Raw genomic sequence first — 21,729 nt, 5'->3', positions numbered from 1 at the left:
CTTACAAAAAACAATACTGCATCTTGAGACAAAACAAAGATTTTAAGATGTGTCCGTGTTTTTTTAAATGAAGGCAGCTCAAACATGCATTTTAGCCTAGGATTACATTTAAGCCTGTCTAGGAAACCACACCATAGTCCTTTATTAATAAGATAACAAAACCATGTCAAATATGCAACTAAATGCAGAAGAATTGTAGTAAGTATAATTATTTCAAAACAGAAACACTTAAACAGTAATATAGAACTATATGTTAAGGCCTGACTAGACTGAAATTTGCAGATTATCGGTGAAAAATTGGAGAATAATAATTAAAGTTTCGATTGGGCTGTTTTGAGCTAGTAGCAATTGGACAGGCTTTGTTGTGAAAGCCTGCAACCCTGGTGGTTGCCAACCTGTGTGCATGAAAAGTAGCTGAAACAACTTCAAAAAAAGTGTTGTTGGGGTTTTTTTAGCTTAATTTGAGCTTAAGAAAGAAAGTTATGGTAGTTGCGAGGTTTAATGGTTGGTCAGAGCGATGTTGTTTAATTGTGACTTTAGCATGTGAATCTAAAGGACTTAGATTTGCATGATTAAAATAACTGCCCGGAGGCTTTGCAAAGATTGCCTCCCTGTAGCGCGACTTCCCTAAATGGACTTTGGTGCGCCCTATTTTTATTTGAAAACTAAAAAAAAGATATTTTTATGACAGCTCATATGAGAAACAGTAACTAAATATAAATGAATGATACCATACCGGATTTTGATCATTAAATATTATTTTTTAACAAATGCCTTCTGTCTCTGTTCATGCACAGTTGAAAAAAAAACGATGAGTTTACAAAGAATTTAATATTAAATAATTCGGAAATGTACAGGGCTGCGTTTCCCAAAAGCATCTTAAGGCTAAGTTGATGGTAAAAACGATCGTAACAATACAAGTGCTCTGGAGTAATAAAAAAATCTAAGTGCATCGTAAGTGACAAAGTTACAAGGTCACCTGCAGGACCATCATTAAATTGCACCTAAACTTTACTCCTGTGCAATGACGATAATCAAATATTTTAAATGTGTATTTATTTATTTGGTTCTTCTTTGTTTATTGGTTAAATATAAAATTTAAAGAAATCAACCACATGCAAGTTTTTCAATCAGTGATAATGTTCACATGTGTCTGACTATCTTTTATCTTGTCTAAATTTAGAAGACACTATTTCAAAAGACTAAAGTTTTGCAGAGACATTAATCTCTTACCTTAATTCATTCTCTGATTGTGAGGTTAATGATCAACGGTTGTGCTCCCTATCCCATACTGCCAAAAATATATTTTTACATATATTTCAAAAACTACAAAAATGGCCAATAATTTATATTTGCTGAAATATATTTTGGAATATGTTAACAAAAATATATTTTTCACTGATATATTTTTTGGTCATTTTTGTGTATATTTTGAAATATATTTTAAAAGTTAATACACTTTAAAGCAGTAAAAATATATTTAGCCCTCCATATATTTCAATCCAATGAAATATAGACTGCTTCATTGGACGCACGTGCGGTGACGCGATTACGCGTCTGAGTGGAACTTAACTTCTGGTCTCTGTTTAATGGTCTGGCTAGTTGCTAAACTGAACTCTGTAACAAATACCCCGTCGAAAATAACAAATATTTTGGTTTCCTATAGGGAAGACAGTGATCATGGATTACTGCTATTTGATTTGTGTGCCAGCCAATCTATTGTATACTTTATATAGTACACATTTTACACATTAACGTTAGCTAAGTATAGTTTTTGATACGCATTTGCTATGATTTGAACTAATGTAATCTACTTGTTGTTTATTTAGCTTTTTATCATAAATAAACTACTCTAAAAGGACTTTGTTGTTATTGATTCGTTACGTGTGTTCCATGAAAGCAGTTTGTTTATGTTGTTACGGTTGAAACCAGTCTATATTTATGTCGTATTTGAAGAAAAACGAACCTGTTAACATAAGAGTTTTAAAAAGGTCAAAATTAAATATATTTTCAACTTCAAAAATATACTTTATAAAATTGACTTGTATCACATCAGGTGAAGATCATTGATGGCTAACCATTAAAAAAAGTCTGCTACAATTACGAGTCATTCTATAGGTGACATTTTAGCACTTGACAAACAGATAGCGACTCGTCAGTAGTACTCAAAACACACTGTGTGCCATCGTATTTAAGTGCATCTTTGGAAATCGCATGTGAAGTAATAACGAACATTTGTTAAGTAGATCGTAGAAAGCGCTCCTAAGTGCTAAGTTCAATTGTTCAATTGTTATCGTGAAACTCAGCCCAGGACATTTTCACTTTCATGTACCCTTTTAGGCCATTAGGTTGAATGAAGTATTAAGAGACAAACAGAGCATTTAGATATCAACAGTCTTGCTGTAGCATTTGTGCCTTAATGAGTATGTAACTGTACTGAAAAGTTTATTCATGTATATTTCGGGACCGAAAGTGACATCGTCTTAAATGCTGCACAATAGACATGTTAAAAGTTGTTAAAAGTTAATAAAAATATGAAGAGCTCAGATGCAAAACCCTCTAAGGGCTCAGTCACACCAAAAGCGCTTTAAACGCTTGCAAACGCAAGGCGCGACGCACTGCCTTTTTTAAAAAAGAGCAGTGCAGCGCGGCTTTTCATATTGCTAAGCAACCACCGAGTCAGCTTGTCTTGTCAATCAAATATTGAAGAGTGAGCGCTCTTTTGCTGTTAACTGTCATATTAGGAGAAACTTTAAAAAGAGGGCGCTTGATCTGACCTTGTTTGAGGATAAGAGGAGCACAAACACGCAGGAGAGAGTGAGCGAGTGGAGTCCGGTTCTTCAAAGCAACTGTAAACTTCCCTCACCACAACGTAAGGCCCGCCTCTCCCCTCATTCGATTGGACAATGGAAGACGCGAATGACGTCAGGCGCTCCTCCGCTCTCAGCGCTCCTTCAAAAACGCGTGCGCGGCAGGCGGCAGAAAACCGCAAGGCGTTCGGCGCGCATAAACAGCGCGCAAACGCGCCCTGCCCATAGAATATCATTCAAAAAAGGCGCCTGCAACTGCCATAAACGCTTTTGGTGTGACTGAGCCCTAAGTGAGTTTGATGTTTTCTTGTAAATGAGCATTTTTAATCAGACTCTTAATGGATTATTCCAACAAAGCAGTATTTCTGAATAGCCCGAGGCTGGGATTAAGTGGATTTGAAATTAAAGTATTTGATAAACATATACGTGCTGAGAGCATTTGGTTAACATCATTGTCTCATTTTTTAAGGAAAATCTGAGCTTCTCATAAGAAAACTCTTTTATGCTATTAAAAAATCAAAGATTAGGAAGCATTTATTCTGATGCACATGAAGGTTTGGATTGATAATAATAAGCTTTAGTTAATGTATTGCCGTCTTTTTCTCCTCTGGTATTTTAGTTAATCTGAGCATAAGTCACATCAACAGATCCAGAAGCAACATCTGAAAATAAATAGATGCTGAATACAGACACTAAGTGATGCATGCTGTATTCATTTTGCTTAAAATATTAGTTTATCTGACCTTCACCTTCTGCTTTCTTTAGTTTAGAGTACACAATGTCGCCACCTTCACTGTTATTTCCTAAAAATGACAAGAATTGGGAAATTTCATTATAAACAACCCAACATTCACAGATCTCTTCTGACAGTTTAACCTCTAGGAAATGACGACACTTTAGCTTCTCATTAATAGATATCAAACAGAAACATTACATTTAAAATAGAGATTAAATAGATATTAAAATAGTAATTTGTGTTATTTTAAATGTTTAGGTATTACAGGAAGGTTTTGTTTTACCTTTCTTCTCTTTCTTCTTATCTTTCTTCGGTTTCAGTTCAATATCAGCATAGGTGAGATCAGATGATTCACTTTCATTGTCTACAATGAAGAATAAAGAAATGTTTAGGATTTTTCTCTCAGTCTTTAGTTTTACTCTTCTAGTTTCTACCTTTGCTCTTGAGTTTCTTTTTTTTAAAGTTGACCTTTGAATACATGGCATCACTGGGGCCGGCCTGAGTCACTGAGAAAGGAAAATCATTTGACCCTTAAAGGAATACTACATTTTATTTAAAAAAAATTACTCACCTCCATGTCATCCAAAATTTTATAATTAAATATTTTGAATTTGAATGAGTATTCTTTTAAAACTCATTTTACTTTTATGAGATGAAGAACAATAATGACATCAATAAATTACCTGTGCTTGTGTCTTTATCGTCTGTTGCATCAGCTGAGTTATAAATATGAGCATCTCCTGTAATGAAGGAAATAATGAATAAAGACCATGAGCTTTTTATCTTGTAAAGCCTTCATAAAAATATTATTTAACATGAAGAGCTCAAAACGCCACTTCTGCCAAAAATGAGATATGACATTAACCAGATGCTCTCTTACCGTATTATACATTCATCAAATTGTTTTGCTTCAAATCTGCTTAATCACAGCCTTGGATTGTTCAGAAATACAGGTTTGTTGGCAGAATCCAATAAGAGTCTGCACTCAAAAAAACGATTCCTGGCAATATTAGCTTTTAAGTATTTGGATCATTTAGATTTTATTTAAATACTCGTTTTTTAAAATATATGTAATCCGATTTATTAGAATATATATAAATCTGTTCAATTTAAAAAGTATTAGATTTAATCAGTTAAAATGTATGAAGTAAGCAATAAGGTACGAGAGGCTGTGCTGTATCGTGAATAAGTAACGGCTGAAGGGCGTTGTTAGGCACGACGCGAAGCGGAGTGCCTGCAACCCCTTCAGCCGTTACTTATTCACGATGCGGCACTTGCCTCGAGTACCTTATTGCTTTTATAAAACGGTTACCACACAATATTAAAGTAAAAAAAATATTAGTGCAACTTTCATGAAGTTAAATTAATAAAAGCATTCCTTCCGCTAGAAAAAATAGTCCCTGACTGCGAAAAACAACATGAAAGTTCAAATAAAAACAACAAACTGTTCTCAGACTTTGTCTCATTATATGTTTATGTGTTGCTAAGGGTGTTGCTAAGGGCGCAGTGATATTAAATAGAACCGTTGGGTGAAGCGGTCATAGCAGTGTTTTATTGCGAATAAAGCACACCTATTGACCAATCATAATCAAGGATTGGAACTAACCGTTTTATAATATGAATTAAATAAATCTAGCCGTGAAACAAATCGGATAAATTCTATGAGATTGGTTTACATACAAATTTCAGGAAACTGACTTTAGTAGAAGCGGAAATGACGTCTATTCACACTCCAGTCAGGAGGTGGCGCCAAAATCAAAAATAGACGCTACAGCACATGGACTTCGCCATTTTGCATTGGACTGGATCGTCATCTCACTAGTTTACAATCGCCAAATTGTAGGTGAGTAAAGTTAACAAGTTTGATGTGATTACCTTAAATATAATTGTCTGTTGTTTAATTACATGTGTGACGCGTTGCATGTCTCAGAGTAAAATACACCTCACTACACAGACGGTCTGTTGAATACCCTGCAGTGTCTGTTGCTTTTATTGGTTAATTTTTGTGGTTTAATGTTTGAAACCTAAGAAATAAATAAAGTCATAGGCTACTGTAGGCTTATCAGAATAAAATAATCATAATCTCTGTGACTTTATTAACAAAAGAATGTTACAATTATACTATGTTGTTGAGTGCATTGTGTGTCTAACTAAAACTTTTTTTTTTTACAGATACAGCATCATTTCATCGTCAATATGGTGGGACAACCTGCTAGACAGGGTATGTAAGTTATGCTACAAAGATATTGATTTCTGATGCAAAGCTGGATTTTCATCATTCCAGTGTCAAATGATCTTTTAGAAATCATTTTAATATGATGATTTATTGTCAATATTGGAAACAGGTGGGGTTTTTTTTCAATAAATGCAGTTATGATAAGCATAAGAGGCTTATTTCCAAACATTTCACCGGTAGTGTACACACATGCTGGGACACAATATTTCTGAAACAGAAAAATACATACTCTTCGTCTCACAAAATCTTTATCTGTCTCTATAAAAACTATTATCTACATAAAATATTGTTAAAGAAAATCATTAAATAATGTGTGTTTTTTTGTCTTGTTCTAGTTGAAGACATCTGTACTTACCTCAAAGAAGGCATGGAGAGACAGATTAAACAATATGTGGTAAGTGTATGTCAACCTACTCTATTTTTATATCTATCTATTTATATATATGTATGTATGTGTACGTGTATGTCTGTATGTGTGTGTATATAAATATCTTATGGATAACTAGATTTTTAAACAAGGCGATTATCTGTTTTCAGGTCTTTTGATGGTTTTGTGACTAATGTTCTATTATTTTACACATTTGAATCAGTCTACATATTTTAAATATCAGAGTTTGTAAAACAATTTGCCTGCACATTTTTGAAAATTTCACTTTGACTGCTATTGGGACTGATTTTTTTGTTGTTCTTCTCCAGAATTGTGAAATTGGTGAGTTGGGGATTGCACAGACAGTGGAAGTTTTGCAAAACCTACTTGGTGTCACACATGGGTGTGAAATTACTTTTTGGACTCATTTATGCACTTAAACTGAACTACCAGAAGAACATCAGGTGCACCTTTGACCTTTCAAAAAATCCTAATGGAACTGGACTTGATACAACCAAGCAATCACCGAAAGATGCTTCAGTGAATACCTGACAGACACGCTGATACATCCCCCTCAAAGTGGGTAAATTTTTGGACATTTACAAGTGAACTTTTTAACATTAAAGGAATATTGCACTTTCATTAAACAAAAATCCTGATAATTTACTGTCTGTCATCGAAAATGCTTGTCTTTTTTGTTTAGTCGAGAAGAAATTGTTTTTTGAGAAAAACATTCCAGGATTTTTCTTAATTTAATAGACCTTATTGGACCTCAACAGTTAAGTTTCAAAGCAGCTTTAAAGGGCTCTAAACGATCCCAATCGAGGCATAAGGGTTTTATCTATTCAAAAGATTATCATTTTTGGCAAGAAAACTTTTAAAACACAACAACTTGTCTTGCATTATCCATGTGATACACAGTGCGACATTGTGTACTACGTAATAACGTTAAAGTTTACACATCACAAATGTGAAACGCACATTTGTGGAACATTTTAAATAATAAATGGACCCAAAGACATTAATTAGTATCATTTCGCATACAACAACATCTGAACGCTCCTCTTTCTCCTCGCTTGTAAACGCTGGAGCGGTAGTTTCAATTATGTCATGCTAGCGTGTCACACAGCTAGTGCAAGACGTTGTGAGTTAAAATTCCTCTTTTATTTTTATTTTTGAAAATGACGGTCGTTTGGCTGGATGGGACCCTTGTGCCTTATTCGGTATAGTTTGGAGCCCTTTTAGATCTGCATTGAAACTGTAAACTTGAGGTCAAATAGTCTTAAATTGAGAAAAATCCTGTAATCTTTAAGAAAATTATCGGCATTTTAGTTTTAATAAATTGGAATATTGCTTTAACAATTTTAAAAGTTGAAAAGTTTTTGAAAAATGTAATTGATGTATATCTAACATGTAATTAGAGATGCATGAAAATTGTTAATGGCACACGGCCACTCAAAACACTAAGCAATGTGCCATTTTTTTTTTCTTACCACCCAATCATTCTAAATTATTATTATTACATCATGTCACAGATTTCTGAAAATGTTAAAGTAATGTTGTTGTCCCTGATTTATGTCTACCTCGAGTTTTACAGGGTTTTTTGTATTTCTGCAGCCTGTTTGCTCAAAATGTTTGCACTTATTTGTGGATTGAGGTTGATTGTGGCTGAAATGTCTGAAACACACTTATTTATTTATTTTTGCACACATTACGAGGTGTATAAGCCATGGCTGTCATGCTAGTTGTTAGCTGCTCTTTTTTGCTGCCTTATGAGTAATGCCTTGAAGTATTAAATAAATTTATAAAATGTAAAACCAAGTGGTCTGGCTCTTCTTTTATTTTTTGTGTTTTTTTTTTTTTTTTGTTATAGCATATTGTGATTTAGGAGGGTGAATGGGGGAGGAATATATAAATGGTTTATTAGTAAGATACCTAAATGTAATGCATTTTAAGTGAATTGGGTTTATTAATAAAGAATACATAATCCATTTTTTTAATGCATTTAAAACACATTGGATTAAGTAAAACTATTACATAAATTTTACTGGTTTCATTTACATATATCTAAAAAATATCTATCATATAAAGTTTATTTGTTTTTTTTAGATTAGAAGTATGTAATCCAAATGGATGGAAATGTTACATGTAATCAAAATACATAAATCTTATGAATTAGGCCTAAATATTTTTTTGAGTGTGATTAAAATGCTCATTTACAAGAAAACATGTCAGACACACCTACAGTAAAGGGTTTTGCATCTGAGCTCTTCACATGTTGATATTGACCAAGCATATAAATGCATGTGGTCTTTCCCATGCCAACACTCCAGTACCATGCTATGCTGTTCTGGGTGGTTGCTAAGGTGTTACTATGAATGTTTTTTTAGCCTGTTGCTATGCAGTTAATAGGGCGTCGTTCTGGGTGTATGTTGGAATGCATCAGCTCTTATAAAAGCAGATTTATGGCACTGATAATACTGTATGAATGTATTGTAGACTGACCAAACTGCAGTGGAGTGTAACCATCCTCAGTCTGTTTCTGATCTGATGTCTGACTGATGTTCTGCTGTTGACTGACAGCTGAGGAAGACTGACAGCCGAGTTTTTTGTTTTTGTAGCACCACAGCAGGACCAAGAAAAAGACCAAAAACATGACGCTCAGTCCAAGACAAAGACCAACAATAAGACCAAAAGATGGAGGCTTCTTGAGGCTTGAGGCTGTAAAAACAGAGGTACATCCTTATGTAACTAGTGCATATGCACATTGTGCAAAAAAACATTTCAACAGTGCTTATAGAGAAGAGAGATCACCTCTGACTGAGATCCAGCTCTTTGGAGATTCTCCTCTCTCTGGGTATTTACAGTAGTAGAAACCCTCATGTGACTTTGAGACTGTAGGGATGATCATCATGTCTCCTGTAGTCTGATTCTGCACCACTAATCCATCTTTATAAAATTCAGCTTTCATGTTAGAGGGGTTTTTATCTTGATATAAACAGCGTAGAGTCAGAGGATCTCCTTCAGTTACAGGATGAACAGGACTGTCCAGAATCACAAAATCTACACAACAGAAGAAATGACTGATGATTATAAATGACAAAAAATATATCAGATTATTGCTATTTTCTATCAGCTTGTTACAACTGGCAGATGATAAAAAATAAAGTAAAATTCCATAGACTTAAAATGAAAGAGCATATTTAACCATTATATAAGGACCAGTGCCCGGTTGCATGAAACTCCTTAAGTGAGGGTTTCCCTGAGGGAGAAAAAATCCCTGAAGTAAGGGATTTATTTAAGAGCGTTGCAACAAAGGTCTTAACTGTCACCCTTACCTAAGTGTTTATACTAAGTATTTTACGGCAGTCTCTGCCAAAACACGGCAGCGGAGACGTGGTTGCTGTAGTTACAAAATCTCACAGCGGTAACAAATCAACGCACGCAGCTCAACAGACGGCGGATTTGTGTACAATGAAACATCGCAAATAACAGACTGTAAAGTGCTGCGTGTATAAAACCTTAAAGTAATTCAAACTGGAAACACTTTAGATTGACGGACGATCAAACCGCTATTCTCCTAATAAATACGCATCACTTTTCTCTAGGGATTATTTCGATCGTCAGAAATGCGCGTTGGTACTTCATTTTCTTAAATAACCATAAAATCAGCCATCGCGTGTGAAGTTAAGGGACCTGTTATAGTCCCTTAAGTTTTTAAGGGAAAATTGGACTTAAGGACTTTGTTGCAACGCATAGCAGAGCTTAAGGTAATACTTTAGCATTTAAGGGTAAATACTTATTGACAGCCTTAAGGTTCACTTAAGGGTTTTTCTTGCAACCCATTTTTTATTAAGGGCACCCTTAACCTTATATTTAAGGGATTTCTTAGCTTAAGGACTTTCATGCAACCGGGCACAGAATATTATAGAGACTCACATATCAACACCCTAGCAACCAGCAAGAAAACACATGCAACAATATGCTGTGCCCGGTTGCATGAAAGTCCTTAAGCTAAGAAATCCCTTAAATATAAGGTTAAGGGTGCCCTTAATAAAAAATGGGTTCCAAGAAAAACCCTTAAGTGAACCTTAAGGCTGTCAATAAGTATTTACCCTTAAATGCTAAAGTATTACCTTAAGTTCTGCTATGCGTTGCAACAAAGTCCTTAAGTCACATTTTCCCTTAAAAACTTAAGGGACTATAACAGGTCCCTTAAAGGGATAGTTCGGCCAAAAACGATATTAAACCCATGATTAACTCACCCCCAAGCTGTCCGAGTTGCATATGTCCATCGTTTTTCAGACAAACACATTTTCGGATATTTTAGAAAATATTTTAGATCTTTCTGTTGATTAAATGTAATGTTACGGGGTCCAGCAGTAGTCCACGACCTTCAAGTCCAAAAAAAGTGCGTCCATCCTTCACAAATTAAATCCAAACGGCTCCAGGATGATAAACAAAGGTCTTCTGTGGGTAATCCGTGCGGTGTTGTTGTAGAAATATCCATATTTAAAATGTTATTAACGTTATAAACTACCTTCCGGTAGCTCCGCCATCTTAGAGTGATGCGCATTCAGGATGAGAGCTTACGCAGCGTACAGAGTTTCTCTGCTGCTGCTCTGTGCCCCCGCCCTCCGAATTTGTCATACGTCACTAAGAAAAGTGCGTACACTACGCTAATACTCTCTCCTGAGTCTAAGATGGCGGCGCTACCGGAAGGTAGTTTATAATGTTAATAACATTTTAAATATGGATATTTCTACAACAACACCGCACGGATTACCCACAGAAGACCTTTGTTTATCATCCTGGAGCCGTTTGGATTTAATTTGTGAAGGATGGACGCACTTTTTTTGGACTTGAAGGTCGTGGACTATTGCTGGTAGGGATCGACCGATATGGATTTTTTTGTGCCGATGCCGATACCGATTTTTTTCCATCAGCTTTAGCCGATGACCGATACAGGCTGCCGATTTTCTTTAGCCGATATTTGGAGCCGATACTGCTTTTTCTCATTCAGTTTATATCATAAAAATGACACAATGATAAAACCAAATGTTACAGCTCTTAATTTAAAAAAGGAACATTTATTGAACTACATTTAACAAATAGTAAGGTGAGGTAGAACAAGTAAGAAAATTCAGTGCTGCTTAAAATACATAAATAAAATATTACACCATTGCACACAGTAGCAACAACCAAGCAGCATAACAAGGGGAACACTTTACTTTATCCATGAAAGTAACCAACTATTTACAACCTATTTAATGCTTAGGTCTAAGTTTTAGTGCACTTAACTTAATCTCTTGTAGAGCAAATGTCTTTAATAAGAAGACAAGGAAAATGTAAACAGCAATACTGATCAAAAAACAACTTAAAAAGAATTCTGAATAACATGCCAATTGCCCCACTTCTGTACCTCACACACCCTCTTGCCCTATAATAAATGCGAGGGATAGTTAGTTTGCCTCAGCTCGCTTAAAACGCATAAAACTGAACAAATACATGAGGATTTGTGTACGGACTTCGGTCAGATAGTAAAGCGCGTGCACGTGGGAGAGGTGCAGTGAGACATGGATGAGAGAGTGCATGTATCTTTGCGCTCCCAGTGAACAGAAATGTTGACAAAACTTACAAAAAAACACTTCTCTGGTCACATAAAAGTCATGTGGGAACTGTTTGGAACTAAGTGCTTGGGTCATATTTCTTTTTTTTTTTTCGCTGACGAAAATTCTGCGAAACTCCGTGTTAACAACCATAAACGTATGCAACCATGAACTGCGCTCTCCACAATGACGAGAAACTATCAGCAATGGATATAAATTTTTAGCCTTTTACTACTACATATATTTATGGAGATGAAAATTAAAAACCCAGCATGTCCAGCTATGATCAGCTGTTCGGCTGATGACCTGCGTTCGCTTGCGGCATTATGAGCATGCGTCGTGTCCAAACATCAGACTGGTGGTCGCTGAATAAAACTCCTATAAATACCACGAAATCACGGAACAACGTCAGCATTATTTAATCCTATGATGTTCGTAACAGCTGCCGTATGCATACGGTTAGCCTAAAGGCTATTTGAAGCTCCCTAAATACAATGGCAAGCAGTTTTATAGGCATTCGCGTTTTCCATTATGACCACCAAACTAGCTATGATTGCCCGCACATATAGAGCAACGTGCTAACACTTTCAAAGTATATGGCAATATTTCAGTCAAACAGTTAAAAGATGCTTTGAAGTTTAAAACTTACCAGAGCAGGCTTGGAGCGCTCCACTCTGCTAGTGGGGGGAGGGGCAATGCACGGGCAAAGAACACAGAGCTGCCTGTGGGCGCCTGTCTGTAATTAATGCCGGGGAAAAGCTATCGGCGAACGCAAGCCGCGAATCGGCCGATGCCGATACACCTAAAACCTGCTAAAATCGGCCCGATGTATCGGCCGGCCGATATATCGGTCGATCACTAATTGCTGGACCCCGTAACATTACATTTAATCAACAGAAAGATCTAAAATATTTTCTAAAATATCCAAAAATGTGTTTGTCTGAAAAACGATGGACATATGCAACTCGGACAGCTTGGGGGTGAGTAAATCATGGGTTTAATATCGTTTTTGGCCGAACTATCCCTTTAACGTCACACACGATGGCTGATTTTATGGTTATTTAAGAAAATGAAGTACCAACGCGCATTTCTAACGATCGAAATAATCCCTAGAGAAAAGGATGCGCATTTATTAGGAGAATAGCGGTTTGATCGTCCGTCAATCTAAAGTGTTTCCAGTTTGAATTACTTTGAGGTTTTATACACGCGGCACTTTACAGTCTGTTATTTGCGATGTTTCATTGTACACAAATCCGCCGTCTGTTGAGCTGCGTGCGTTGATTTGTTACCGCTGTGAGATTTTGTAACTATAGCAACCGTGTCTCCGCTGCCGTGTTTTGGCAGAGACTACCGTAAAATACTTAGTATAAACACTTAGGTAAGGGTGACAGTTAAGACCTTTGTTGCAACGCTCTTAAAAAAATCCCTTACCTCAGGGATCTTTTCTCCCTCAGGGAAACCTTCACTTAAGGAGTTTCATGCAACCGGGCACTGGTCTAAAAACACTTGGAAACCTTAGCAGTCGCATAGCAACACTCTGGCAACCATCTGCATTTTGCCCTGTGTTGTTAGTCAGTTTAAAGGAACAGTATGTAAGAATTTTATATCAATTAATCATAAAATGGCCCTGATATGTCACTAGACATTAAGAAATCATTTTCGTTTCAAACACTTATATCACTGACAACAGTAGTCCGGCCAGGATATTGTCATTTAAAAAGTAGAGTTGCAGCCCTCAACTGATGTTTATGTTGTCATTTTGTGTATTGGCCACCAGTTGTGTGATTGCAGTTCCAGTTTTAGCCACAAGTTTTGTAATTGCAGTACCAGTTTTGGCCACAATCCTACATACTGTTCCTTTAAAGTCATTTCAGATAAAAACACTTTATAAATGTTAAAACTGTATTGCTAAAACACGTTACACAGACTGTGTAGTACTGAAGTGTGGAGTTACACCGTTAACAGTTTTCAGGAAAAATTGGGGTGGGCGATGAACTGGACTCACAGACCCACGGCCTCATCCCTAACACAATCATGAGCATTCACATTGTAGCAGTATTAGCAGAAAATTAAGAGAGGCATCTTTCTGCGGGTTGGCGTGGTTTTATCACTGAAAACAGACACGCCCCCAGTGTTTGAGAGCAGATCATTTGATAATCCTGCCTTCTTTCCAAGATTTTGAGAAACATATTTAATTTATTTAGCTTTTTTAATCATTACTATTTATCTGGGTGGTTTATCACATTTTTTCTGTGCTGTCACAAACTACAGTAAGAACATTTAATATCGAAATTTGCATATTAAGTTCTGAATAAGTGAGTTTATGCATTTATATTTCAAAAAAATATTTAATAGATACTGAGTATTGAAATGGGCTGATTGTAAAGATTTTCTGCCGCTAAAACAAATAAATACAAACTCACTGTGTACTGAGATATTAACAAGATGAAGTTTCTCTCCAGATTCAGACTGACACCAGTACACTCCAGTATCAGATGTGTAGAGATATCTGATTGTACATGTAGATGTTGTTCCTGTAGATCTCCAGTCTGATGATGAACAAGGTTTCAGTTTATCTTCTGTGTATCTTCTCACTGTCCATCCAGTAGAGTTACTGTGATCCTCACAGCTCAGAGAAAGAGATTCAGATGAGAAGTGTTGAGATCTGTTGGGTCTGATGATCAGAGAGACTGAAGGAGAAACATCTGAGAAGAAAATGACAGAAAATCATCTTTATAAGAGATAAATGAATAAATGAATGATATAAGACACAGAGTGTAAGAGATTGTTGTTGTTTAGTTGTGTGTGATGAACTCACCAGTGATCCACAGTGTTTGTGTGTTACTGTACTCTGTGTGATAGACTGGATCTCCTCTCTCTGCTCTGCACATATAAACTCCTGTGTGCTTCACAGTCACTGAACTCACTGTGTAGTTGCCTTTAGATCCTCCATTGCTGCTTGACACCAGCTCATAATCATCTTTATTCACCAAAGAGTCAAAATGTGATACACATGTTTTTAAAATTAAATAATGAAAATCTATTTAACCCTTTTTTATAAAACCAGTTGATGTATTTGTTATAAGATGAATGAAATATTACCTGAGTAAAGACTCTGTACAGTGAACAAGCTGAATGTCCAGTCTGTAGATGAATTTATAACCTCGCACATCAGAGTCACTGAATCTCCTTCAGTCAACCACTGCTGTGGAGAAACACTTAAAACTGTCTGTGGTTTATCTGAAAGTGATCAATCTCTCATGAATAACATGTTACACTTCATCTCTTCACACTAATAATGATAAACCAACATATAAACTTACCTGATGATACAGTCAGTGTAACAGCATCACTCATCTCACTGTTTTGTTCACGTATCTTTCCTCTACAGGTGTATTTATCACTGTCAGTCTGTTGAATGTTGTTGATTTTACACTCTTGTTTGTTGCATTGTGTGATTATATTTCTGTTATTTGTCTTCTCTACAGTCCAGCTGTATGTCCACTCAGTGTCTCTTGTATCCTGTATGTCACATCTCATAGTAACAGTTTCTCCTCTGAACAGATGTTTGTCAGGATCAACACTCACTACAGGTTTAGGACTCTCTGTACAAACACAATTTATAGCAGTTACATTTTCAATTTAACACATAGCCTAAAAACCACAAATACAACTCAAGCGCGCACATATCCATTAAAAAATAGTATGAATTTACTATACACTTCTGTCAATATAATGAAAACAAATATAAACGTGATTTACTTTTCGTAAAACTTCACCTTAAAGGTTTTCAGACAGAGTGACCTATTGACTGCACTTCAGTTACTCACAACCTTGAGGTTTTCAGGTTAAAGTAAAGATGGCATATGTGACTGAAGTTAATGGCATTTTAAAATTCATATCATCTCTCACCTGTAACATTTATCCACAGTCCATCACTGTAGTCTGTGTAATAGTCTGTTTTTCCTCTTCCAGCTCTACACCAGTACTGACCTCCATCTGAAACTTTAACTCTGTTGACAGTATAAGAGTTTGTTTCTGTTGTCGTCTTCTCAGTGTTTTGCGTGTTTTTGTACCAGTAAAACTTCCATCCAGTAGACTGATCAATGTTACACTGCAGAGTCACTGTGTTACCTGTCAGTACAGATCCTTCAATATCTGATCTGAGTTCAGGTTTTGGTTTTGATCCTGCAGGAGAATAAAACACATTCAGGTCCTGAAGAGTCTCAGAGTTGATCTGTTCTTTATGAGCTTTATAATGTCATCACAGGCTGTTTACATGAAATCACAAACCTAAATTAAATGAACCAACATATTCTGGACACTATAAAACATTAATACACCACAAAAAAATAACATTACGTTCCCAATTGTACACACATGACACAAGAATAATTCTTCTGTATATTTTACAGCAACACTGATATTGAACTCACCCTTCACAGTGAGATAAACAGATGTGCTTAATAGTGAAGTTTGTGGTCGTCCGTGTATGTCTGCACTACAGTTGAACTCATCCTGATCAGATTCAGTAACTCCATTAATAGTGAGAGAGTCTCTGTTTAGAGTGTAACGCCCAGAGTTAAACACTTCAGTACCACGTTTATACCACTTATATCTCCAGTTTAATGATCTGTACTGATCCTCTATCTCACACGTCAGAGTGACTGTCTCTCCAGTGAACACAGATCTGTCTGGTGTTACTATCACTGTAGCTCTGGGTAAAGCTGAAGAAACAAGAAATATAAGGTTAAAAAACTAATGAACAATTAATTAAAACACTTTATTTCTGGTCCTTCTAAAGCATTAAAACAAAACAACCATCAATGTTTTTTTATTACTAACACAAACATGAGATGCTTATCTTTATTTATCTAATTTACAGACATTGATAATGAGCTTACCCTTCACAGTGAGATCAACAGCAGAGCTTGATAGTGAAGTCTGTGGTCGTCCGTGTATCACTGCACTACAGCTGAACCGGCCCTGATCAGATTCAGTAACTCCAGTGATGGTGAGAGAGTCTCTGTTTATAGTGTAACGCTCAGAGTTAAACACTTCAGTTGTGTCTTTATACCACAGATATCTCCAGTTTAAAGATCTGTACTGATTCTCTATCTCACACTTCAGAGTGACTGTCTCTCCAGTGAACACAGATCTGTCTGGTGTTACTCTCACTGTAACTCTGGGTAAAGCTGAGGAAAGAAGAAAAATAGCTGAAAAAACTCAAATAAATTATCAAATAAATGATCCCATTTGTTCTTTTAACTTTCTGAAGGATATTTTTAACAGAACATTTTTATTTTCATAATAAGAAATTGGTAATTATTTAACTTTATTTGGGAAATTAATTATGTAGTTCTAAACGTAGGTTCGGGAGGAGCCTAAACATTCAGGCCTGTCAATCATCATCAGTGTTGGGGGTAACGCATTACAAGTAACTTGAGTTACGTAATAATATTACTTTTCTGAAGTAACGAGTAAAGTAACGCATTACTTTTTAAATGTACACATTAATATTTGAGTTACTTTTTCAAAAAAGTAACTCAAGTTACTTTTTTATATTAATTAATTTGATAAAAAAATATGTACTGAATTAAACTAAACGTATGCACTCTCTGTTCCTGTGTTGAAACAGTTTGAGTCAGAAACTGAGATGGCATGCCAGAGCTCAACATTTTTGTAAAGAAATATGCAATTTCTGAAGGCAGAACTTTTCAGTCATAAAAACACCTGCAAGGCCTGAAAGAGATCGGCCAAGAAAAAGTAATGCAAAAGTAACTAAAAGTAACGTAAGCATTACTTTCCATGAAAAGTAACTAAGTAATGCAATTAGTTACTTTTTTTTGGAAGTAACTTAATATTGTAATGCATTACTTTTAAAAGTAACTTTCCCCAACACTGATCATCATCATCATCATGGGCGTATATAAGGCAGCCTTCAGGGCTCTGCGTCCAGCTGCAATTTTTTCCAGCATCCCTCCTCCTCCCCATCTCCTCCTTCACTCTCTCTTTCTTACTCTTTGCAGTTATGTTGCAGGGGGTTGAACTTGGGGCTCGAGCCCCAGCCTCAGGTTCACTCTCTCTGAAGGTTCAGAGCTCAGGTACAGAGCTCCCTTCGAGGACAATAAGCCAAGTTTATTTACCATTAATAATTAAGACCTGAATGCGCAGGCGAACTAGTGAATTAGAAGTTATTTTAAAACTACATGAAAATGAAGTTATAATTTATGTTGTTTTTCATATTGGTAATTAAAAGAAGCAAATACTCTTTGCATTACACACTTATCTTGTAAAATAAAGTGACTAAATCTAACAGTAAATTATGGGAAAATAAATGACCCAAGATTTCATTACTGACCTTTAACAGAGAGAGTCACATGATCACTGTACTGTGATGAGGGTCGTCCATATTTCTCTCCTCTACACCAGAACTCATCCTGATCTGATGGTGATCTGATGGTGTAGATGATTCCCTCAGACGCTACAGTCCAAGTTCTGGCTTTATACCACACATATCTCCAGTTACTGTACTGATCTGTCTCACACGTCAGATTGACCATCTCTCCAGTGAACACAGATATGTCTGGTGTTACTCTCACTGTAGCTCTGGGTAAAACTGAGGAAAGAAGTAAATGAGTTTACAGTATTAATCTCATCTCAGATCTGTTTACATGAAAGACATAAATCTATTAAATTTAGTCACCTTCAGTTTGTCCAGAGTGGATGTTTGAAATCAGCACTGTAAACAACAAAGAAAAAACTTGCTATGATAAATATTTTAACATTTGAGATGTCAATATGAGTAACACTACTGTATATCACAATGTGTGATCAAAGTTCAGACATCCCCTAACGTGTGGATGTTCTTAAGCCAGTAAAAATCTCCTTTTGTGTGCTGTAAGGATGACAAATACTGTTGAAATGCACAGCTTAAATGCTCTGTATGTCACCTTAGATAAAAGCGTTTGGCAAATGCATAAAATATAAATCTTTGGAGTGGACTTTTAGCTTTGTAACTTTGCAAATGTTTTTATGCTAAAACAGAAATGATGTTTTATATAAACAAGGTTTGGGAGGAGCTGATCAGTCAATGAACTCGGCTGGCTTTCAATCACTAATCAATGAACTTGGCTGGCTCTCAATGAACACGGCTGGCTCTCGATGATTAAGCAATGAACACGGCTGGTTATCAATCACTAATCAACACAACAACTTATTACCAGCTCTATAAATAATCATAGAGTCCTTACCCTCAATTCTCTGGGACATTATTGCAAGATGTCCAGTCAAACAAACCCAGCACAGGAAATTCACCATACCACACAGGATTATCTCGGGCCTTCCGACAGCGGTCGGGATGTTTCAATCAAGCCCGAGGCCTCCCCACAGGCCGGGCGATCTTCCCGCATTGCTACACGAATCCCGAGGAGAAAAGGACCGTCTTCTCGCACCCCGCAGAGGCGCTCCCCACCATCACCTTCATACGCTTCTGCTTCTCCAGGAATCCCCGACATCAAGAAATGGTCCATCCTAGGCCTCGAACTAGCTCTTGAAAATGCAGATATTCCATTCTCACGTAAACAAACAAAGGCGCAACTGTTCAGCCTACTCCGCGATAGCCGGAGGGCTACTCAACCCCCGCAAACAGCCGTGACAGCAAGCTCTGACTCCTCGTCTCTGCAAGCACGGAAAACACGGAGGTCTCAAAGACACCACATGAAGCCATCAGCTAGCCTGGGTCGCCCGCCGATGTCTCCAGCAGCCAGCTCACAAGCGAGTCAGCTAGCAAGCCAGCCAGACAGCACGAACATGCTTCCGCTCACGGCAACGGCTTCGCTCCTCCCACTGCCCCTTCTTTCTCCCGGCCAATGGCCTGCTGCCCCTCCGTCTCTCTATCACACGGGGTTGCGTTCAGCAGCAGCGCCGGCCGCATCTATTTTTCCTTCTCACATTTCTCCCATTTTTTCCGCAGGAGCTGACACGAGCGCGGCAACGGCTTCGCTCCTCCCACTGCTGCTTCCTCCTCCCGGCCAATGGCCTGCTGCCCCTCCGTCTCTCTATCACACGGGGTTGCGTTCAGCAGCAGCGCCGGCCACATCTATTTTTCTTTCTCACATTTCTCCCACTTTTTCCGCAGGAGCCGACACGAGCTCGGCAAAGGCTTCACTCATCCCACTGCCGCTTCCTTCTCCCGGCCAATGGCCTGCTGCCCCTCCGTCTCTCTATCACACGGGGTTGCGTTCAGCAGCAGCGCCGGCCACATCTATTTTTCCTTCTCACATTTCTCCCACTTTTGCAGCAGGAGCCGACTCGAGCGTGAGGATGCCTCCGCTAACGAGTCAGGCCCCAGTTTTCACCGCAGGAGCCGACACGAGCGTGAGGATGCCTCCGCTAACGAGTCAGGCCCCGGTTTTTGCCGCAGGAGCCGACACGAGCGTGAGGATGCCTCCGCTAACGAGTCAGGCCCCGGCACCCTCTATGACTTTTCAATCTGATATTTTCGCCCACGGATCGACCCAAAGCGTGAGGCTGCCTCCGCAAGCGGCTCCAGCGGCTTCTTTTTCTGTTGATTCTGTTCCCCAGACCCGTCAGCCTTTCACGCTGGCTACCGCAGCACCAATGCCCATCCCACCCAACGCATTGGCCTTGGAACCTCCCCCTGTCATCAATTCCATCAGGCAACAGATCCTCGCAGAAATTGAGGCAGCCGGCATCAGAAGCGGATCTTTACCCAACATTAGTGCCTCCCTATTCAACTATAATATTCCCTTAAATCATCCACTCAAAGACCTTCTTACCGCCTCTCTAGATACTATACTCCAAGCAGTCTCAATGGGAACTCTGCAAACCTATCTGACAGCTTGGAGAAGCTTCAGAACTTTCCATCATTTACACCAGATCCCTTTAGCCAACTTCTCTCTACTTACCATAACATCATTCATATCGTACCTGCATAAAGTCAAACACCTTCGAATCAGCACAATTAAAGGGTATATGAGCGGAATCCAATTTTTTCACAAACTAATGTTAGGTTCACCCTCAACTGCTATCACTAATCCCCAGACCGCCATGCTTTTAAAAGGTATTGAAAAAACCCAACCCAAGAGTCCAGATCCCAGGTTACCCATAACCATAGAAATCCTTTCAAAATGTCTAGCCACTCTTCGCAAAGGCTACTCCTCAGTACATACTGCCCGAACCCTAGATGCCATGTTCGTGTTAGCCTTTTTTGGTTTCCTCCGCTGTTCAGAATTCACTGTTTCAGCCACCTTTGACCCAAACCTACACCCAACCATCTCTGATCTAGCCATAATAGATGACGAAACCATCTCATTTTTTATCAAACACAGCAAGACGGACCAAATGAGAAAAGGACACCACATATACATTTTCAAAATTCAAACTCCCATCCAACCATACCAAGTTCTCAAAGCTTACACTTCCTACCGTTGCCACCAGATTAAATCCTCTTCCGACCCACTTTTTGGGGATGAATTCAACCGCCCAGTAACCCGCTTTTGGTTTCAGAAGCACCTAAAACAAGTTTTGCTAACATCTGGCTTCCCCCCCATGAATTTTCAAGTCATTCCTTCCGCATTGGAGCAGCCACAACAGCTGCTCAAAACGGACTCCCAGATACAAACCCTAGGCCGCTGGTCTTCGGAAGCTTTCAAAAATTACATCAGGGCAGATCGTGCTTCCATCAAAGAAGCCCACCAAACACTCACGGCCCAGCAAACGGACATAAGATCACACCGTCACACATAAACCCATCATCACCCTCGATCCACTTCCCTGCCTCCGCAGAAGCTAGTACCGGGAACTCAAGCTGACACCCTCATCAAAATCTTACACAGCCCTACCGCAACAGATTCCTTCTCAGATAACAACAACTGTCGCAGCGCGACCGCTCTTGCAGAAGCCCAAGCTTTTATTTCACTCTCTGCCACAGCAGATGCCTTTTTTAA

The 21,729-nt window shown here is 38.0% G+C and overlaps 1 protein-coding gene across 1 annotated transcript in view; it reads right to left on the bottom strand.

Annotated features, from left to right (window-relative positions):
• Positions 1-3,921: 3,921 nt before the first annotated feature.
• The window catches only part of LOC129425632 (Fc receptor-like protein 5), a 111,472-nt gene continuing 93,664 nt past the window's right edge, over positions 3,922-21,729 (bottom strand). The window contains exons 15-21 of the mRNA XM_073856674.1: positions 14,872-14,998; positions 14,577-14,755; positions 14,182-14,463; positions 8,964-9,212; positions 8,655-8,870; positions 4,230-4,286; positions 3,922-4,052 (exon numbers count right to left, since the gene is read on the bottom strand). Of these exons, the coding sequence (XP_073712775.1) occupies positions 3,970-4,052; positions 4,230-4,286; positions 8,655-8,870; positions 8,964-9,212; positions 14,182-14,463; positions 14,577-14,755; positions 14,872-14,998 (1,193 nt within the window). The 3' untranslated portion in view covers positions 3,922-3,969. The remainder of the gene's footprint in view (positions 4,053-4,229; positions 4,287-8,654; positions 8,871-8,963; positions 9,213-14,181; positions 14,464-14,576; positions 14,756-14,871; positions 14,999-21,729) is intronic.

This window comes from Misgurnus anguillicaudatus, chromosome 19 (assembly GCF_027580225.2).
Source record: "Misgurnus anguillicaudatus chromosome 19, ASM2758022v2, whole genome shotgun sequence".
Taxonomy (NCBI): Eukaryota; Metazoa; Chordata; class Actinopteri; order Cypriniformes; family Cobitidae; genus Misgurnus; species Misgurnus anguillicaudatus.
The sequence above is the reverse complement of the archived record's forward strand: the minus strand, read 5'-3'. Positions and strand labels throughout refer to the sequence as shown.